The 20,309-nt window shown below is 40.7% G+C and overlaps 1 protein-coding gene across 1 annotated transcript in view; it reads right to left on the bottom strand.

The window, feature by feature from the left end:
- Positions 1–20,309, bottom strand: part of efnb3b (ephrin-B3b) — a 108,005-nt gene that overhangs the window by 35,842 nt on the left and 51,854 nt on the right. The window contains exon 2 of the mRNA XM_017428061.3: positions 14,691–14,980. Within this exon, the coding sequence (XP_017283550.1) occupies positions 14,691–14,980 (290 nt within the window). The remainder of the gene's footprint in view (positions 1–14,690; positions 14,981–20,309) is intronic.

The following is a 20,309-nucleotide window of genomic DNA, read 5'->3' as shown; positions in this document are numbered from 1 at the left end:
TTCATTTCTCTCAGTGTTATATTTCTGATTAGTTTCTTTATTTTGTCAAAGAAACTAATACTAATATCACAACAGCATCAGTTGTAACAAAAGCCCTTTTTTTCTACTTCTCTCTTGCAGACGGGCGAGTCAGAGTCCAAATCTCTGACCGGAACAAAGCTTGTCAGATCCTGGAACTTACAGTAACAACCTCTGATTAACTGCAGCCCAAACAGCCTTTTGCATTATTAATTATTCTTCCACACATCAATAACGTGATGAGGGAAAATTTTCCACGTCTTTTCCAGCCTCAGTTGGAACCACAGACTGTAAACATGAACAACTGGACACGCGGACAGAACCTGGAAGTTGAAGCCAAAACTGTCGGCTTTCTGTCTGCTTCAGCAAACTTGATGTATTCTTATCTTCTTCGCCTACTTTTAGATACTCTTCTGCTACTTTTAGCTAAAGTTTTGCTGCTTTTAACTTACAGCCTTTTGCTAATTTTAGTTTTGAGCTAATGTTCTGCTACTTTTAGCTTGCATTTTGCCCCTTGTAGCTGACCTTTTGCTACTTTTAACTTTAAGTTTTTGCAGCTTTTAGCTATTAGCTAGCCGTTGGCTTCTTTTAGCTTTTAGGTGACCTTTTTGCTGCTTTCTACTTGCCTTTTGCTAGACTAGCCTTTTGCTACCTTAGCCTTTTAACACTTTGAACTAAAATCCTTTTGCTACTTTTAGTTATTAGCTAGCCTTTTGCTACTTTTTAATTTCAGATAGACTTTTACTACCTTTAGCTTTGAATCAACCCTTCACCATTTTTGTATAATCTTAGTTCTGAGCTAATGTTCTGCTACTTTTAGCTAAGGTTTTGCTGCTTTTAACTTACAGCCTTTTGCTAATTTTAGTTTTGAGCTAATGTTCTGCTACTTTTAGCTTGCATTTACCCCTTGTAGCTGACCTTTTGCTACTTTTAACTTTAAGGTTTTGCTACTTTTAGCTATGAGCTAGCTTTTTGCTACTTTTAGCTAGCCCTTCGGTACTTTTTAATTTCAGATAGACCTTTGCTTACCTTAGCTATTATCTAGCCTTTTAACACTTTGAACTAAAATCCTTTTGCTACTTTTAGCTATTAGCTAGCCTTTTGCTACTTTGTAATTTCAGATAGACTTTTACTACCTTTAGCTTTTAACCAACCTTTCACCGCTTTTGATATTTTTAGTTCTAAGCTAATGTTCTGCTACTTTTAGCTTGCATTTTGCCCCTTGTAGCTGACCTTTTGCTACTTTTAGTTTTTAGGTGACCTTTTTGCTGCTTTCTACTTGACTTTTGCTAGACTAGCCTTTTGCTACTTTTAGTTATTAGCTAGCTTTTTGCTACTTTTAGCTAGCCTTTCACTGCTTTTTAATTTCAGATATACTTTTGCTACCTTTAGCTTTTAACCAACCTTTCACCGCTTATATTTTTAGTTCTGAGCTAATGTTCTGCTATTTTTAGCTAAGGTTTTGCTGCTTTTAACTTATAGCATTTTGCTAACTTTAGTTCTGAGCTAATGTTCTGCTACTTTTGGCTTTCAGCTATTGTTTTGTTCCTTTCAGCTTTTAGTTCCCATTTAGCTGATTTTAGGTGCTAGCTAGTGTTCTGCGTCTGTTTTTAATTTCAAGACATTTCCTGTCTTTATGCTCGACTCTGTTAACCTCACTCGGGGGGGGGGGGGGCAGGTTACCATAAGAGAACGAGTCTCACCCAAAAATGGCGAACAGATGTGTTAGTGCGAGAAGTTTCAGCGTGTGAAAGCAAACACACACATCGTGGAAAGGTCCAAACGGCGGCCTGTGAGAACGCGCTGATTCTGCTGATCGGGGGTCATGTTTGCGTGAACCTGAACACTAAATCAAGGCTATATTAGCAGAGTGAGACGCTCCGCTGATGGCAGAGGTCAGGCAAAAAGGTGCGCTCGTTTTAAACCCCCTCCTGTGCCTGATTACCAGGACTCGCATCCTTCTGCGGCACAATGACGACTCTGTTTGTTGAGCTGCGACAGTGGAGTTTGTGTATCTCTGTGTGTGTGTGTGTTTGTGCGAGGCGTACAGACAGTGTTGGAAGGTTAAATGAATCATACACTGTGAACCAGGCCCAATCCAATTAGGGAGGTATTCTTCTTGTCTGACCTTTAGCGGGAGAGACGCATTCACACTCACTCATGCAATCAACCCCAACCCCACCACCGCCGCTAAACACACAAACAACATCCGCACAAACATGACAGTCACGCAAGCTGCACACACACACACACCAAATCTCACAGACAGTAGCTGCGCTCTGATTGCTGACCTAAATCGGCCAGGCGATCTGTCACTTTCTCTTACTCACACTCAGCACACATCTCTTTTTTTCATCTTTTTCCTCCCCTTTCTTTCCTCCATCTCTTCTCGTTTTCTCTCCCAGCGTCACTTCACATCAGCTCATACTTGTCCCTCTCCTCTATTATCGTTGCCAGAAAGGCCTTTGCCTTATTTGTACCAACAACGTGGAGATATGCATACGGACATGTGGTGTGAGTGTGCTTTTACTCTGGGCTGCATGCTCAACGTGCACATGATCCCGTGCATATAATTAAAGGCTCCCCATATCGCCTGCCTCTCAGAAAATAATCTTATGCAATATAGTGTACATGTTGTGAATAACTCTCAGCTACTACCACATCAGATCTTACCTCAATATCTGTAAAATTGACTACGTTATAGCTATTTTTATGTTTTCACATGTCAATAAACTGCGGCGGCCATCTTGAACGGGATCGGCTCCAAACATTAATCAGTTGCAGATGGATACCCAGTGATTACTGTCTAAGAGTTTCATTAAAATCCATCCTCTGGTTCATGAGATATTTTGCTAACAGACAAAAAACTGTTCAGTTAATGCTGAAGTTTTAAGCAAATTTTTTTGCACAAAGAGTAGCACTTGGAGTACGTGTTGTGAAGGACTCTCAGGTACAGTCACAACAAATTTTAGCACAACATCTGTATAATTGACTAAACTACAATCGTTTTTGTGTTTTAGAAGATAAGTAGGGTGCGGCGGCCATCTTGAATCGGGTTGGTTTCAAACATTAATCAGTTGTAGATGAACATGCGTTAATTACTTCCAGTAAGTTTCATTGAAATCCGCTCAGCGGTTCAAGAAACATTTTGCTAACAGACAAACGGAGTCGACAGCAAAAAGTTAATGTAAATTTTAAAACCAAGATCTTACGCCACCTGTTAGCAGAATTTGGGATCAGTCTCAGCTCCTCCCACGCCAAATTTTAGCTGCACGTTAGTACAACTGACTGAATTAGAGCCATTTTTGTGTTTTTTTAGGTTCTACAGGCTGTGGCAGCCATCTTTATTTGGGCTTGCTCTGAAAGTGGATCAGTCGTAGATCAACATCCAAAGATAACTTTCAGTTTTCAGTTTAGTTCAAACTTTGTCAAGTGGTTTATGAGTTATTTTGCTAACAGAAAAAGATAACACATGGCTCAGTCATGTGACATTTGAGTTTGACGACTAGTGTTTTAAATGAAGTCATCATCTCCACTCTCTGGGAGATCCAGATAAAGTTTCTCTCNGAATTAGGGTCCGGCTGCTCGGACCGGGCCAGGAGCAGAACTGCCGGCGCGTCCCCCCGCCCCGCCCCGCCCCGGGTGGGGGCACAAACATAAACACGCTTCAGGTTGAAAAATGTACCGCCGTTTAGCCCAATTATGTTCAGGGTGGTCTGAGCGGGACGGACTCAAGCCCCTTTTTTTTGACCGTAAAACACGCAGATCTGCTCCAACTGAAGATTTCACCTCCCTGTCAGGAGACGTCTGATCTTCTGTTGGTTCGAAGAGCCGAAGACAAACAACAACAACGCTTCCAAATGTCACCCAGAGTCCTGTAATTACTGTCTGCGCGCAGACAGAAGCGGCTTTCAGCAAATGGCTGCTTTCATTTAATTCTGTGACACAAACAGGAGCGTTATGAACTTTAAAGAAATCAGTCAGTCATTTCATTAAATTAACACAAATAAAAAACAAAGTTTACGGGAGAGCTACACGTGCAGACTGAGGGCTGAACTGTTGGAATCAGGGCTTTTATTTGATCTCGACGGCAAACAATGACAATTTACCTTCTTAAAATTAAAATCATGCAGTTTATGGATCTTCAGCTGTTGGGACAGAACTGAGAAAATCTAATTTGTCTTAAAGGAAAATAAAGTGTTTTGTAATGACTAAATATAGATTAAATTATATTGTTTTGATCTGAGTCGTATCCTAAAGCACACGTGTCAAACTCAAGGCCCGCGGGCCAGATCTGGCCCTCTGTAACATTTCATCCGGCCCTCTAGTCTGGTTCAGATCGAGTCTCTGATTCTTATTTAGCTTAAAAAAAACTGAGCCTAATTAGTGAAGTTTTCTCTTGACAGTGACTCAGAAGCCAACAATATATAGTTTTAATTTCTGTATGATCAGGTTTTTGTTGATGGCTTTTTAAAAAAATCTGTTTTAATGTTAAAAACTTCATTTAATAGCTGAGTGAGGCGTAAGAAATGACAGCTAATGATGAGCTTTTTGAAGTTTGATCTATTTGTCTGTGTTCATTAAAGTCTGTTTGCTCTAAATTCTGTATAATCTGTAACTGGGAAAAGGTCATTGATATTTCTATATGAATGATTTGACATAATACATCTAAAACCAAGGTTAATTTATGCAATTTTTAATAAATATTGATCATTATCGGCCCTTGGCTAGGACCAGATTTTTAATTTTGGCCCCCTTGCGTCACTGGGTTTGACACCCCTGTGCTAGAGAGTTGTATTATATTTGATCATATTGTATAGTATAATATAATATCTTATTGTATCATGTTTTGTATCTTTTTGTATTGTCTGATAACATTTTGTCTCGTACTCTATTCTATCATATAATTTGGTACAGAAATGTTGACAAAATAAAGTAGTTTTAAACACTTAATCTGAAATTTCTTACATTTTGCTAACCCTGAACACGTGTTTTTTACATTCAAGCATTCTGCAGGATAACTGAAGCGGGGGCAAACTGTTTTGCAGCTAAAATGATAAATTAACGGAAAAACAACAATTACAACAAAAAACACGCCATCGAAACAGCTTCAGTGCTTCTTGGAACGAATTTATACGTCTGGAGTTCCATTAAAAGCCTCAGCCACAAACATTCTGAGACGTTTGGTGTTTCGGACTCAGTTTGCGGAGACGCTTCCCTCTAATTGGACGAGCGGATCCTGAACTACGGTGGAAAAAAAAAATACTTCCTAAAACATCCCGAAGCCACAGGATCTCCTCGCCGCAGGGGTCAAAGGTTCAGGTTCTCTGTGTGTAATTTAGCAGCCGACAGGTGAGAAAGAAGAGTTTCCTCCTGAGTGTGGTTGTTTGCTTCAGAGCCTGGCAGGGGGCCTAAATCAGAGGGCTTAAACTCCTTCAAATATTCAGCAGATATAGATTTCCAGCAGTCCCTCGATCCTCCGCCTCTTCCACTCAGCTGCTTCTCATCCACGGCTCCTTTCCTTTCTTTGAATCGTTCGCTCTGGCTCGTCTCGCTGCAGTCACAAACAAACTTGTGCCTACACACACACACACACACACACACACACGCTCGTGTGCACTCGGGGAATCATAAAGTGATGGCAAAGAGGTGCAGCTCATTTAGTCTGCAGTGCGGTGCTTCTCCCCGCTTCCTCTCCCTCATTGTTTCTCCTTTTCTTCCCTCCTAGTTTACTCCATTTTGCTGTAGTTACCCGTCTTCCTCGTTCTTCATCTCTCCTCTCTCTCTCACTCCTCCTTTCCTTCCTCTCTTCTGAATTCTGCGTCGTTTATTTCAGCTTAACCCTGATAAATAAACCAGTGAGTACCTCTGCATTATTGAGCACGGTGACACTGCAGTCTGCACACATGAAGCCCGCCCCACTCTGTCCGGCAATCAGACCCCATTTATACACACACACACACACACGTCTGTCTCTCTACCTTTGCGGGGACTTCCCATTGACTTCCATACATTACTACACCCTAACCCTGACCATTACCAGTACATAGCTAACCCTAAACCAAACCTAAACTCAACTCACACCTTAGTCCTAAACCTAACCCCTAACCCAAAAACATCATTTCTCCTCGTGTGGACCAGGCTTTGGTCCCCACAAGGAGCAGGTGGTCCTCACAAGGTAGTGTATGTTAGTGTATGTCCCCACAATGTAGCAAATACAAGTACACACACACACACATATGTAACCCCACCCTATGCAAGTTTCACACAAATAATGCAAGTTTTTTTATATATATATCTGCTGATAACTCACAAACAGCCATTTTAGCCACACACCTTTGCAGGAAAGTTCAAAACCTTCCTATCAGGACACACACGTGCACACGCGCACACGCGCATGTACTTCCAGCTGCTCAGCTGTTCTGTAACTCATATTAGAGAGGTGGGGGTTGTTATCGCCCGCCGCTGAAGTTGGGAGGTGATAATGCTTTTCGTCCGTGTCTGTGTTAGCAAAATATCTCATGGCCCAGTGGGCAGGTTTTACTGAAACAGATTTTAGGAAACATAAAACTGTCTCTAACTCAGCCAGTTTTAAAAATACTGAGCTAAAACTGCGGATCCCCTTCTCGATCGTTGTACAAAAACTTTATTTAAAAATTTGGCATTAACTGTTAGCATAAACCCCGTCTGTCTGTTAGCAAAATATCTCATGAACCACTGGATGGATTTTAATGAAACTCTTAGATGGTAATTAACAGATGTACTTTGGGAGTTTATCCCATTCAAGATGGCTGTCACAGCTCAATGTTATTAGCCAACACAAAATAGCAACAACTCAGTAAATTTGACAGATTTTAAGCTAAAACCCACTGAAAGTCATCCTCAACTCATACTCTGAGCAGGACATCTCGTGATATCAAACAAGATCAAAATGGCTCCATTTCCCAGCATGTGATGATTATAGTCAGGAACTCTGCCGTGAAAGGCAGCGGGTGATATGCATTCCTTCAACGAATGCTCGGCCTTTAATCCATTTCTACTGAAAGCTTTCAAGGAATTATTAGAAACAGACATTTTACCAACTCACCTTTGTGCAGAAGTTTTAAAGCTTCCTAGCAGGATGCACATATTTCTAGCTGCTCAGCTGATCTATAATTCATATTAAAGGAGGGGGGGGGGGCTTGTTAAGCTTTGCTGTGTGTCTGTGAAGAAGCCCCGCCCCCACAACCATCCCCGGGGGGGTGTCTGCTCCGTAAACACACCACTGGGAGTCATTCCTGCAGAGAAAAGCACCTTCATCTCCGTTCTGCATGTCCACACAGCTTACACCTGCTGGTCACACAAAGTACCTGCAACTGCTCCAAATACACACACACACACACACACACACACACACACACTGCCATCTGTCACAGTGTCGAACAACAACAGCACTGCAGTCCCACGATGACTGACCCGCTCGCTACAACTGATCGGGACCAAACTTCATGTGAACATGTGTGTGACTTTCTTTTGGGCGTGTTGAAGGTTATTTTGGATGTGTGTGTGTGTGTGTGTGTGTGTGTGTTTGCCCCCTACATCCCTGCTTGTGTGCCAACGTGTGTGTGTGAGAGCACATATATTTACGAGAAAGCCCCAGTGTATGGAGATGTGAGCGTGCATATGTTAGCAGCAAAGAAGATTACTGACATCTGTGTGTGTGTGTAGGTGTGTGTGTGTGTGTATGTGTGTGTGTGTGTTTGTGTTTGAAAGAGAGAGACATCAGTCACATTTGAGGTCATATGTAAGTTGACTGTGAGGCTGCAATCATTCACTGCAGGTTGGTGTGTGTGTGTCACCCTGCCGATGAGATGCAGAAGCCGTGCATCAACATCCACCCTGCCTCCGTCTGCTGGCAGCCTCCATTCCTCTTCCTTTCTTTCCTTTACCTTCCAACACATGTCGGCTGAAGGCTTTGTCTGCATCTCTCCAGCCCTTTGCCCCGAAACAAACGATTCTGGTTTGACGGCTAGCAGCTCATGTGATGGCGAAGCCAGTTTTTGGTCATGGTCTGCAGGCTTTTCTTCTGTTCGCCTTTTTTTTGTTTTGTTTTGTTTTGAAACAGTTCTGAACCCTGTCGACTTTTCCCGTCCTTCCCGTCTTTCAACAGGTGTTCATTATCACACCTGTTCATCTGCTTTGTTTCGTTTTTATCTCGACGTGTATATATGTACACCGAAAGCCCAGAACATTAGAACCACCTGCCCGCTGTTGGAAAACCGCTCGGACCAGTCGGAGGAGTCCGGTTCCACGACGTTAGCAATGAAAGCTCTGGGACTTCATGTGCGCAGCTGCTGTTTGTCGGGCTCCCTTCCCAAAACAAACCATCAGATATCGTCAGATTTGCATATCTGCATCCTGGTTGATCACTCCAGACTTTTTGTCTTGTTCTCTTTGACCATTTCTAAGCAGGCATGTATGAGATAATGAAGTGGTGACGCAAAGAAGGCGTGAAAAAACTGTTTGGGACTTCGTGGCAACGTAACGTTGGTGCCGCTGAGAAGAAAAACAAGATAAATCTTTTCTCTCCTACGTGTTTCGTTGTTGTGTGGTTTGAATTATAGATTGATATTATGGAGACGTAAAGATGCAAACACAGAATTATGTTGTTTTTTTCACGTTTTATATTTACTTTAATAAATTGTTTGAATTTTCAAAATTTCGGTTTATTTCCATATTTAAAAAGTAAAAAAAAATTAAAACCTACATTTAAAACTAGATTCCCCACTCTGGCTACTAACTACTAAGTTTTATGTCACAATAAGTGGTTTTGACCTGACATTGTATCAGAAAAGGTTTATTTAAATTTATTTAAATTTTGAATATGTTTTAATTTTTAGGTACATTTAATTTAATTGAACTTGCTTATTTATTCATTCATTCATTAGATCCACTCATTTAATTTTTTTTAGCATTATATTATTGTTTTTAATTGAAAATAAAAACTGTATTCCTTATCAGTAAATTGTTAATGGACTTTTGTTACCTTTGAAGCTAATCAGGTGTTAGCTTCAAATTATTTTAATTTAATAATATAATATGTTAATTATTTAACAACAAAGTTTATGAACATCTGGCAGCTACATGTGTTTGTTTACTAACAGAAACAGCTAAATAAAGGTCAAAGGTTAAAGTTAGGGACTGTATTTGTTTACCTGCACAGACGACAGTGGGTCAAACCTCCACGTGGTTTTCAGCGGATTCAGCCGGGAGCTTTGTTTACATCGAGTGCGTACCCACATTTCAGAATCGTATATCAATATATCTGGAAAACTACTGAAGTAAAACTAACTCTTTCAAACTGCACCTTTTGATATAGCTCACAGTAACTTCATATTATGAGTACTTTTAAACAAACTTTAATGAAATTAAACACAATTTATGTTACAGAATTCATAGAAAGAGGTTTTTTTTAGAATTGAAAGGCACCCTTTCTGTCTTCATCTTGGGTACATTTTGTTGTTTATTGTAGAGAAATGTTGCACACAAGCTGCACTTTCTTAAAGGTTACATTTAAAAACCTTCCAAGCAGGCTTTAATTAGTGTTGCTGTAAAGTTCTGAGGAGGAACATGTTTCCTTTTTTAAAGACATCTGTCTGAAAACGTAAAGTTTACAAACCGGGAGCAGTCGCCGGGTTCGTGTGCATTCATGCAGACGGCGTGTTGCACGAGGCCGACTGCTCTGAAAGGAGGCTTTAAAACGCACTGAAAGGTATGATTTGTGGTTTGAGCCGAGTGTGTGAGAGAGTGTGTGTCGCAGGATCCGAGCGGTGAAAGACACGAGGGTGGAGACGCTGGGAGCCGGAGACAAAACAGAGAGCCAGAGACGCAAAAACGGGTTTACCTAAACTCTGACCTCACTTTAGGAATGAAAACATCAATCAATGGGTATGACAAATCAATTTCCCCACTCGTTCTCCCGTCTCCCCGGGATACGGAAGAAAAGAATTACATTTAATGAGATTCGAGTAATCTGATTACAGAACAGTGGCATCTGTGATGCATTAGAGACTAAAATAAATAAAAAATTTTAGGAAAGTTGGCACCTTTTCCCCCAAATTACTGAGATTTTCTCCAATTGTTTCTCTTCGGAGGATCAATTAAAGCACTTGTTGCTGATTGAAAAGTGGAAATCAGAACGTCTGGAGTTTCATTAGGATTTTATGTGTTTATTATGATGACAAATTGCACAGGAAGCCGGTTCACCCGGTGGGCTTTAAGCGAGTTACAGGTTCTCAGTAATGGGTTTGACTTTGAAATTAACTTTCCACCGACCTGTTTCCTCCCGCCGTGCCACCCGACACACACGCCGGGCGTTTTCTGCCGCGCGCCCACTCCGCGGCGTGCAAATGGAATTACGGCGCGTTATGCTTCTTAATTAACACGAGGTAACCCCCGAGGCCGCTGCCACGTGCACAAACGCACCCGCTTCACGCCGCGTGCGTGGACCAGCCGCGGTCCGGAGCATGTTCTGTGAAATTTCCACCGACATGGACAGTTAGTGGAACGCTGACGGCACGAGGCTGTGAATTTACAGTCGGATAAACTTATTAATTATCTCCACAGCTGTAAAAGAAAAATAAACAAAACTTTATACAATTCTTCATTAACGACATGTATGCCCGAGTAATTATCGCCTGTGTTTTTTCTGTTAGAAAAATATCTCACAAATCACCAAACACATTTTAATGAAACTTTCAGAAATTACTTATTGGGTTGACACCTACAGCCGATTAACATTTAGAGTTAATCCAATTCAAGATGGCCGCCACAGAAAGGCAATCTTAGCAAATACAAAAATTTCTGTAACTCAGTCAGTTTTGCAGATATTGAAGTAAACTTTGTTATGGTAGTAGCTGAGACTGATCCCTAACTTACACTCAGAGCGCTAACTGATTGCTTGAGATCTGTGTTCAAAACTTTGTCGTCAACTTCATCTGTCTGTTAACAAAATATCTGACAAGGAACCAGATGGATTCTAACGAAAGTTTCAGAAAGAAACGATTGGCTGCATATCGGCAGCTGATTAGCTTTTGGAGTCAATCCAATTCAAGATGGCTGCCACAGCTAATCGACCTTAGCCTGCACAAAAATATGTATACCTCAGTGAATGTTACAAATACTGGGCTCAGATTTGGTGTGGTAGTAGCTGAGAGTCATATGAAATATGGCAACGTCACACGGATGATGGTGTCATTTTTCAACAAAAGATTATCTAAAAGGCGGCGGGCGATATGCATTCCTTCGTGGAATGCTGGGATGTGTCATCAGCACGTTATCTGTCGAATCTGTTTGCGCGTGAAGGAGGCTGAGCATGTGCGACCTTCTTGCTGCAGCCGTGAATTGATCGGCGCCGAGCCGTCAATTGATCAGTCTGCCGCGCGGCCGCGGAGATAAAGGTGTTTCTGTCTCCAGACTCCTGATTGTCAGCCGAGAGCCCGTGAACAAAAAAAACACAGAATGTTGAAAACATTATCGTTTCTTTCTCCCCCTCTCTCCCCAAAAGGTCACACGAATCTGTTTATTCTAACAGGGGAGGGGTTATGTTCTCGTTTGTGCACAATAAGCTGTCAGCTGGATTTAAGATCATATTCGAGCTAATGACAGTTTAAACGTCTTGCAGGATGAGGGAGACGGAAAGAAAACAAAGACGTTCGCCGCAAAACTTAAGAGCTCCTCTCATGGTGTGTGGCTCCTGCAAACGGAGCTCACTTTGGTCTAAAAGTCGTCTAAACAACAGCTAAAAATACTTAAAGACATCTTGGTTAAAATCGAGCTCAGTTTGGTCTTAAAGTAAAAGTTTAGAAGCAGCTAGGACATAGATGGTAAAAAAAAATACATTTAAATTGCTATTTTTTGAAGTAGATGTTTAAAGAAACAACCCTGCCTGCAGACCTTTTATCCGTACAGAGATATAATAAAAGGATGCATCAAGGTTTTAATCCCAGAACTGCATCAGAACATGGCTGCTCTACAAATACATGCACATCTATAAACTGGTACTAATTGATTAATCTTTACATCCCTACAGCCTGGACAGCTTAATGTTTCTGCTTCATGTTTTATTTAAACAGGTCTTCATATTTAACACTTTTGTTCTCAGCTGAACGGAGCTATCGCAAATTCTTCTGTTTGTTGTTTATTAAAAACTAGTTTTATCCACTTTATAGTATAACAGTAAATTAAAACCAGGTCCTAACCCCTTAGACCTTAAACTAATCTATTCAACTTGGGTTTGAGAGTTGCTTTTGGCTTTCATTGCATTTTTACATGAATTCCAGATTTGGATTGCGCGTCTCACCAATGTTAAGTTGTTTGTGGGTGGTATATAAATAAAGCCATTGAGCGAAATGTGCTTCAAACTTAGAGACAGATATTCAGGTTTAAATGAAGGCTGCATGTAGGTTTAACATTGAAGTGGTGTCTATTGATTAGTAGTTTCAAAACTTCACACTACCATTGGAAAATATTGGGCTTGTTTCTTTCGAAATGCCTATTTTTTTTAGATTAAAACCATCTAACGTGTTGTATGTGTTGTATTTCCTTAAGGGCTGCCTGTATATTAGGCATGCCTGTGAATGTTCTGTATCTTCCTATTAACCAGATGGTATCCGGTCACAATTAGCCATTTATAGCGAAAGCAAAGGCGAGCAGAAACGAGAATGTTCTCTCGGAAAAGGTTAGAGTGCATTCTCTGTCTCACAGGTCCACTGTCCTAATTGTCCACGATAAATAAGACAAAAAGACCACCACTCACTGGAACTCTCACAGCTGCTTACGCTTTAATTTTACCTCCAAAGAACGGGTAACATTCTTTATATTGAAATAACTTCTGGTATTAGCCTCTATTTTATGTTCTTGCTAGTTTACCTGCTGGTTACGACCAAGCAAAGGCTGAGCTGAGGTTGGGGTTTACAAAACAGCTAATTAGTTTCACCAAAGTGTCTGTTACTCCTGCAATGAATCTGTGCTTTTAAAAAAAAACAGCTTTGAGACGTGCCTTTGCAAGATGGCTGCAAACTCAGCCGAGGAAAGCTGTGAAATCTTGTAGCGTCGTGAATGTATATGGGGCTTTTTAAAAGAAACGGTGCGCCGAGGGATTTTAAATCAGCAGTTAAATTTAGCTATCTGAGACAATGCTTTATGTGCCCTGTAAGTGTCAGTTTCTTACAGGCATATTTGATTCTGCTGTTTAAGATCTGTGAGTCACTGAAGGAAACCGCCTGCATTAATTTTCATCCGAAACCCACATTCTTCCACATTTGCTTTCCTAAATGCACTTTCAATGCACCAATAAATACCTTTATAAAAAAGACAGCAGATGGTGGCTCGGATCGCAGACTGTAACTTCATCCGAATCAGACCAATTTGCGTTTTTCATAGCAAACAACAGAATTAATTTTACGCTGATACTGACGTAGAGGTGCAGGAGAAACACGCCCAGCGCCTCGCCTCTCTTTTACAAACATGCCAGCTACGAGGACTGAGAGCGAAGACCGAGTGCACCAGAAACCGACAAACAAATATAGAACACAAAGAGGCAAGAGGGACTTGAAGACTTCGAAAGATCTGATATTCTCTTTGTTTATTTCCAGCTCTTTCTCTCCACGTCTGTCCCAGCTTCCTCCTCCTCCTCCCAGCTCTTTTCCGTCTATCATTTTCAGGGTTTTTTTTTTTTGTTTTGTTTTGTTTTCCTCCCCAAAAGCAGACAAGAAAGAAACGAAAAGAGCATTTGCACACCTGAGTGAATCGAGCTCGCAGGTGCGTGGGCAGAGAGCTGTGGGAATCAAACGGGGTCTCTCTCTTTGTCTCTCCCGCTCAGTCTCCCACTCCTGAGGTGTTTTTTTACAGCGCCGGTGTTTGTATTGGAAACTTGTGGGCGGTGGGAGTGCTCGCCTGCATGCTGGTGTGTGTTGAGTGCACTGCTTCATTTGTGAGCGCTAAATGCTCTTGGCTCTCGGCCCGTGTTTAAAAAAAAAACAATAACCCCCAGGTTTTGGGCTGGCGCGACCTTTACTTGCAGATTGTTCCGCCCGATGCAAACGCTGGGGCCCGGCTCGTCCTGATGACCTCAGCGGGTCTTCGCACGGCCCAACTCCAAACAAACCTTGAGAGTAAACCAAAACAAACCGTGCCCCGTCGGTTTGCGGTCGCCGCAAAGATGGCAGTGATGATAAACAGACCTGAGGCCGGGCGACACAAAGACCACCGTGGCCACAACAAACATGGTTTTTAAGGCGACAGAGAGGGACACAAGTTGTTATTCCTGAAATCCCACACAAGTGTCAATCTGAAATCCACTGCAAAACACACAAACGTCCTGAAATCCTTACGATCATCTGGTGATTTTTTCCTTTTTTTTTTTGGTGTGTCCTTTAGCTGTATAACCATCTGGATTAAACACAGATCTCAAACCTAATTACCATAAACACACCCGCCCAATCAGCGTCTTCATCACTGGAATAAACAAACACACTTAGGCACAATCAGAAATCAACCGTGTAATCATAACAACCCCCCATATCACCCCTCCCACACCCCGCAATACGGCTCAACACCACGCCCACAAACACTCGAGCACATGCAGCCGAAGTTTTGCCCCCCCCCCGCCACCCTCGGGCTCCTCGACTCACCGATGATGTAGTAGTCGTGCAGGCTCTTGAACTCGTGGCCCCAGAGGTTCGGGGAGAACTCCTGGAACTTGATGGTGAAGCGGCGCTCCCGCGTGGGCTCGTCGCACGTGAGCACGATGTTGGGCGTTCCCATCACCTCGCAGCGGTCCGCCTGCTCCCGCGACGACACCAGGTAGAGTTTGTAGTACTCGTAGTCCGGCGTGGACCTGATGGTGTCCAGCGGGGGGCAGATGAGGTCCAGCCGGTCCCCGATCTGAGGGTAAAGAATGTAGCCCTTGTCGTCCCGAAACCTAGAGGAGGAGACAAGAAAATGGAAAGAAAGAAATTAGTCGGCGAGGTCGGAAAGGCAGGAATCGTTAATTATAGTCTTTATAAACCAGTTCAGAGCCACCTGTCCTTGCTGCTGAACAAGCAACAGATGGCTCGTTTAGCTCTTAGTGCCTCTACTTTAGTAGTTTTTCCAATCCTCATGAGAACAAGTGTCTATACCATGAATACTGCAAATCTAATGATCCACATAAAAAAATAACTACTATGAAAGAATATTTTCGCCCTAAAATCAGAGGCATAATGCATGTTTGCTATAAAATGTTAAGACGAAACACATGCTAAACTTGTCAAACCTACTTTGAGAACTTCTACACAAGCAGCTTGGCCAATTTTTTAAATTTAGGCTGAATTAGTAAATGTTTCAGTTGTGTTCTCACAGTAGCTAATGTTGCTAAACGGTGGTGCCAAAAAAAAAAACAAAAAACGAGTGAAACAGGCTGAGTTGTTAGCAGAGCCAAGCACCTTCATCACATTGAACAAATTAGGAGAAATGTTGCTGGTTAGCGAGCTAAACTAACAGGAACAAGCCTTGTAGCAACACCCTGGGCAGGAAGCTGGTTCACACACAAGAGATAAGACTGGCAGCATATTTAGCTTTAACGTCAGGGTATTAGGAAAACGTGCAATTCCCATCTTGCTATATTGCTACTGCTTGCTGGTGTAGATCGTCCTGGAGGACCACTATCCTGCAGGTTTCAGAAGGGCTTTAAGTTCTGCAGAAACCTGTTAATCACGCAGGCATTCAGATCAGGTGTTCAAAGCAGAGAAACACCTAAAACATGCAGGATGGTGGCGCTCCAGGACCAGGACTGGACACCACTGGAGTCTCAGTCATACAGTGGTCGAGTTGGAGACGTTTCACCTCTTGTTGGATGGACGGTGAAATGTCCTCAAGAAACAAAACTTTTGCCTTCCATTTAACCACTTGGGTTTTTCTACTTTCATAGAAATTAATGCTGCTTCAGCATTTAGCTTTAGCATTTCAGCTGCTTTCTTCTAAATTAACTGTAAGCATCTTTTAGGATAGTTGTAATCCATCTCGTTGTCAAATATATTACTTGAATCTGGTTTGTGTCTTTATATTTATTGTAATACTTTGGAATATCGATAATGCACACTCTGATGGGGGGTAACAATGTTTTTTATATATTGTGCAGCCCTAAAACTTATTCCCATTGGTCTTGGTAAGCATGTCTAGGTTGGCTTTTTTCTTATACAGATGAGTTGTATCTCATTCCCCCCCATCAGGAAATGTTGCTTATATGAAAAACCTTCCATTTGTGTTGGTATGGTTTAAGACAATAAGCAAAAATTAGACCTCCGAAGCCCAAACATGTCAGACTCTCCCCAGTCATAGAAAACTTTTTACTTTTTTTTACATCTTGATTCAATCTGAGTTGGATTTTTCTTGACTGTTATGCTGACAAAAAAAAAAAGAAAACGGCTATTTTAAAATATAAAAAACCCTTTAGTAACCCTAAATGTTGTAATATGTTGTGTTTTTCAACACTACATATTTAATAGAAAGTGAAGCAGTGAAAAATCGAGTAATTTTCTGTTTCGCCCAAAAGATTTTGAAACCACTCTTCACTGCTAATGGAATTGTAATAAAAACTTCTGTTGAATGTAAATGTATGCTTGAAATAACTGTTGAGATCAAAAGAGCGGTTCAAAGCATTTACATTTTTCAACCTTTTTTTTTTTTCCTTTACAAACAACATCATCTCTCTGAGCTCATTTTCTTTTCTTTCTGCAGTGTTTATATTTAGATGTGAAAACTGAGGCATGTCCATGGAGGGGAGGAGGGAAAAAAAAAAAGAAAGAAAGAAAGAGGCACTATCTCAGCAGATCTGCAGAACAAAGAACAACACTGTCAATGCCAAATCCCAGGTACGTACAGGTAATTAGTTTGGAAATTAACTGTCGAGATGTCAGTATGCCATCCAACTCTGGATGAAGTATGTGAAGTTTGTTTGTTTGGGCAATAAGACACCTGCCATCCATTTCAGACCTGTAATTCAATCATTCCGGGTTTAAATAAGCTTTGTTCTTGTTACGACAGCGATAACCCCGACTCCGGAGTGAATCTCTGCGTTGAAACGAAACTTTTAACTGATGACAGGTTAAGCTCGTGGTTCACTGTGACTGTACTGCTTAAAAACGTGAAGCAGGACCGTCAAAAGGGCAAAACTCAACAAATGACTCAGATGGTGTCGTCTCCATCACAGCACAAGGCCGTTTGTTGCTGATAAAGGCTAAATATGAGCTCGGAACAAAGCTCCTGAGGCCTGTGGTAACTGGAACGCTGGTGGACTTAAAGAACAGAACTAGGAACAGCTCTTGTGACATTATCGCAGTTTAAAGTAATTGTTTGTACCGATAAGAGAGGGACTTTGTTGTGAGTTATTGTGTGAATGCATTTTCTGTATGTTTTTTGCAGTCTAACTCCTTCTGCATACTTTGTATAATTTTAGCAGTTCACACAGCACACATTCAGGAGATATGACTTTAATTGTTTTACTTTTCAAAATATTTAATTTATCAGTACTTTCCCCTAAAAATACATTGAAATCTCTTCACTTCCTTCAAAAACATTGTTCTCTTTGACATCTGTGTCATCATACTTGCTCTACTTTTTTTTTTCCTACTTTAGCTTTTAGCAAGCTTGTCAATACTTTTAGCTAATATTTTGCTATTACTACTAAAGTTTTGCTGGTTTTAGTGTTTTTCTACTTTTAGCTTATAAGTAGCATTTTGACACTTTTAGCTTGCCTTTTGCTATGATTACCTTTTAGCTATTGTTTTGCTGCTATCATTAGCTAATGTTTCTTTAGTTACTGTGTTTTACTTTTAGCTAATCTTTTGCTATTTTTAGCTAACTATTTGCCACTTTTAGCTAGTCTTTTGCAGCTATTATTATTATGTAATGTTTTTTTTAGTTACTGTTTTGATACTTTTAGCTTTTTCTTGCAATTCTGCAACTTTTATCTAGCCTTTTGCTACTTTTAGCTATTTTTTACTTTTAGCTAGTCTTTTGCTGCTATTATTATGTAATGTTTTTTTAGTTACTGTTTTGATACTTTTAGCTTTTTCTTGCAATTCTGCAACTTTTAGCTAGTCTTTTGATGCTATTAATAATCTTTTTTTTAGTTTGTTTTTTAGTTACTGTTTTGCTACTTTTAGCTTCTGTGTACCATTTGACTCTTTTTCAGCTTTAAGCTTGCCTTTTGGTACTTTTAGTTTTGTGCAAGAGTTTTGCCACGTTTGGCTTTTAGCTAACATTTTGCCAAATTTAGCTATTGTTTTGCTGCTATCATTAGCTAATGTTTCTTTAGTTACTGTGTTTTACTTTTAGCTAGCCTTTTGCTACTTTTAGCTATTTTCTACTTTTAGCTTGTCTTTTGCTGCTATTATTATGAAATGGTTTTTTAGTTACTGTTTTGCTACTTTTAGCTTCTGTGTACCATTTGACTCTTTTTCAGCTTTAAGCTTGCCTTTAGCTACTTTTAGTTTTTATGCAAGAGTTTTGCCACTTTTGGCTTTTAGCTAGCCTTTTGCTTCTCTTAGCCTTTAACTAGCATCTAGCATCTTGCTCCTTTTGGCTTTTAATTCATGTTATTTCAGCAGTCATTTAGCATTTCTCCAGTTTTTGGATTCTCCGACTTCTAAGCGACACTTTGATGTGGAAGTGGGAGGAAGTGATGACACGCTATGTTCAGGAGCTCGTTTTCTGTTCTACCTCTCGCCCGAGACGCTTTCCAACAAATCCACACAAACACTCGGGAGACGCAGCTCTAAAAACATGCTTAATTATTCTCTTTGTTCCGCTGTCAGACAACCATCTGAGTATTAAAAATAAACAATACGAGATCACAAAGCACACAAAGACAATGAGGGATGTTTCATAACTGCCCTGTCAACAAAAGACAAACTGCGCTAGTGTCACATAAGCTGGAAGTGACAGTTTTATGTTGTTACATCAAAAAAATAAGCTCACGTTTTAGTCAAAACTGTCAAGATTATTTCATAATTTCTGTACTGTAATAATTTACCAGTCATTTTGCACAATCCTTCATTCATCACATATGTCTATCGCTGGTACCCACTTCTGTTGGGACCCACACATATTGATTTCTTTTAGCTGAAATAGTTGTGATATCGGCCCATTTCAGTTTTCAAGCCAATGAAAACAAGATATTGGTGAGTTAGTAACAGAAAGGTGGATTCGTAGTCTAACCTTGAACATATTTTTGTTTTTAAACTGAGTTTGGAAGCCAACAAAAACACAATTTAAGTTGATCAGCAACCTCAGGAAGCACTGAAAATAAGATAATTTGATATTTGGTAATAGAATTAGTCAAAAAAGCAAGAACGTTTTTCACATGCAGTACATCTCTTATCAGTTTCAGACCTACAGACCGGAGGCATGGTCCACTAATTCAATTTTGTTCCAAGAAATATTTGCATTCTGCACCTTTACAGAATATCAGCTACAAAAAAAAGGGTCAGAAACAAGATATATTCGCTTTCAGCGCTTTTAGCATTTAAGCTACATTTACCAGATAACCCTGTTGACCTTTCCCTCCATTGTTTACTACAGCTGGTTAGTACTGTCTGGTAAAATATGTAAAAAATGCTTTTAAAACAAATTACAGAGTGAATGTTTGAGTGTTTTTATAACAAAAACAAGCCTTTCCTGTTTTAGCTAGCCTGAGAGAAAAAGAGTCCAGTGAAGCAGCCTGAATAAATCAGCTTGACTTTATCTTAATAATACTCTTTTTTTTGTATCAGATTACAACTCTGCGGGTTCTCATAGACACTTAGGTACTACATAAAGCTCGACAAGAATACCTGACTTGGTATTTGTATAGGGAGCCATGTTGGATATTCACTGTTAGAAGCAACTTCACCATTAAAAGTTTGTAAACTGTAAGCTGAACATTATGTTGAGAAAAGTGACATTTTAACAGAAGAATCAAGTTGATTCTTGATTGTGACCAGGGCTGTAGCCACCATTGATTCCACCAAGGTCCGGACCTCAGGATTTTATAAAAACATGAATCCAAACAAGGCTTTTGAACGGCGTGGTTCTCTGCATAGCTCCACCAGTTTCCTGTAGGAGGCGCTGCAACTGTGTGCAGCTGCAGCCAAACTCAATGTCTACGAAGAAGAGCGCAGCTTTGCTACCTTACTGCTAAAATAAAGACCAGAAGAAGAAGGGCGCCACTTACGGTGAAACACAACCGAGGTAACTCGCTGAAAATATTCTCCTTCGATTCCACGAAGCTG

The sequence above is a fragment of the Kryptolebias marmoratus genome, linkage group LG7 (assembly GCF_001649575.2).
Source record: "Kryptolebias marmoratus isolate JLee-2015 linkage group LG7, ASM164957v2, whole genome shotgun sequence".
In the NCBI taxonomy this organism is placed as follows: Eukaryota; Metazoa; Chordata; class Actinopteri; order Cyprinodontiformes; family Rivulidae; genus Kryptolebias; species Kryptolebias marmoratus.
Note: the sequence above shows the minus strand (reverse complement) of the source record. Positions and strands in the feature narration are given on the sequence as shown.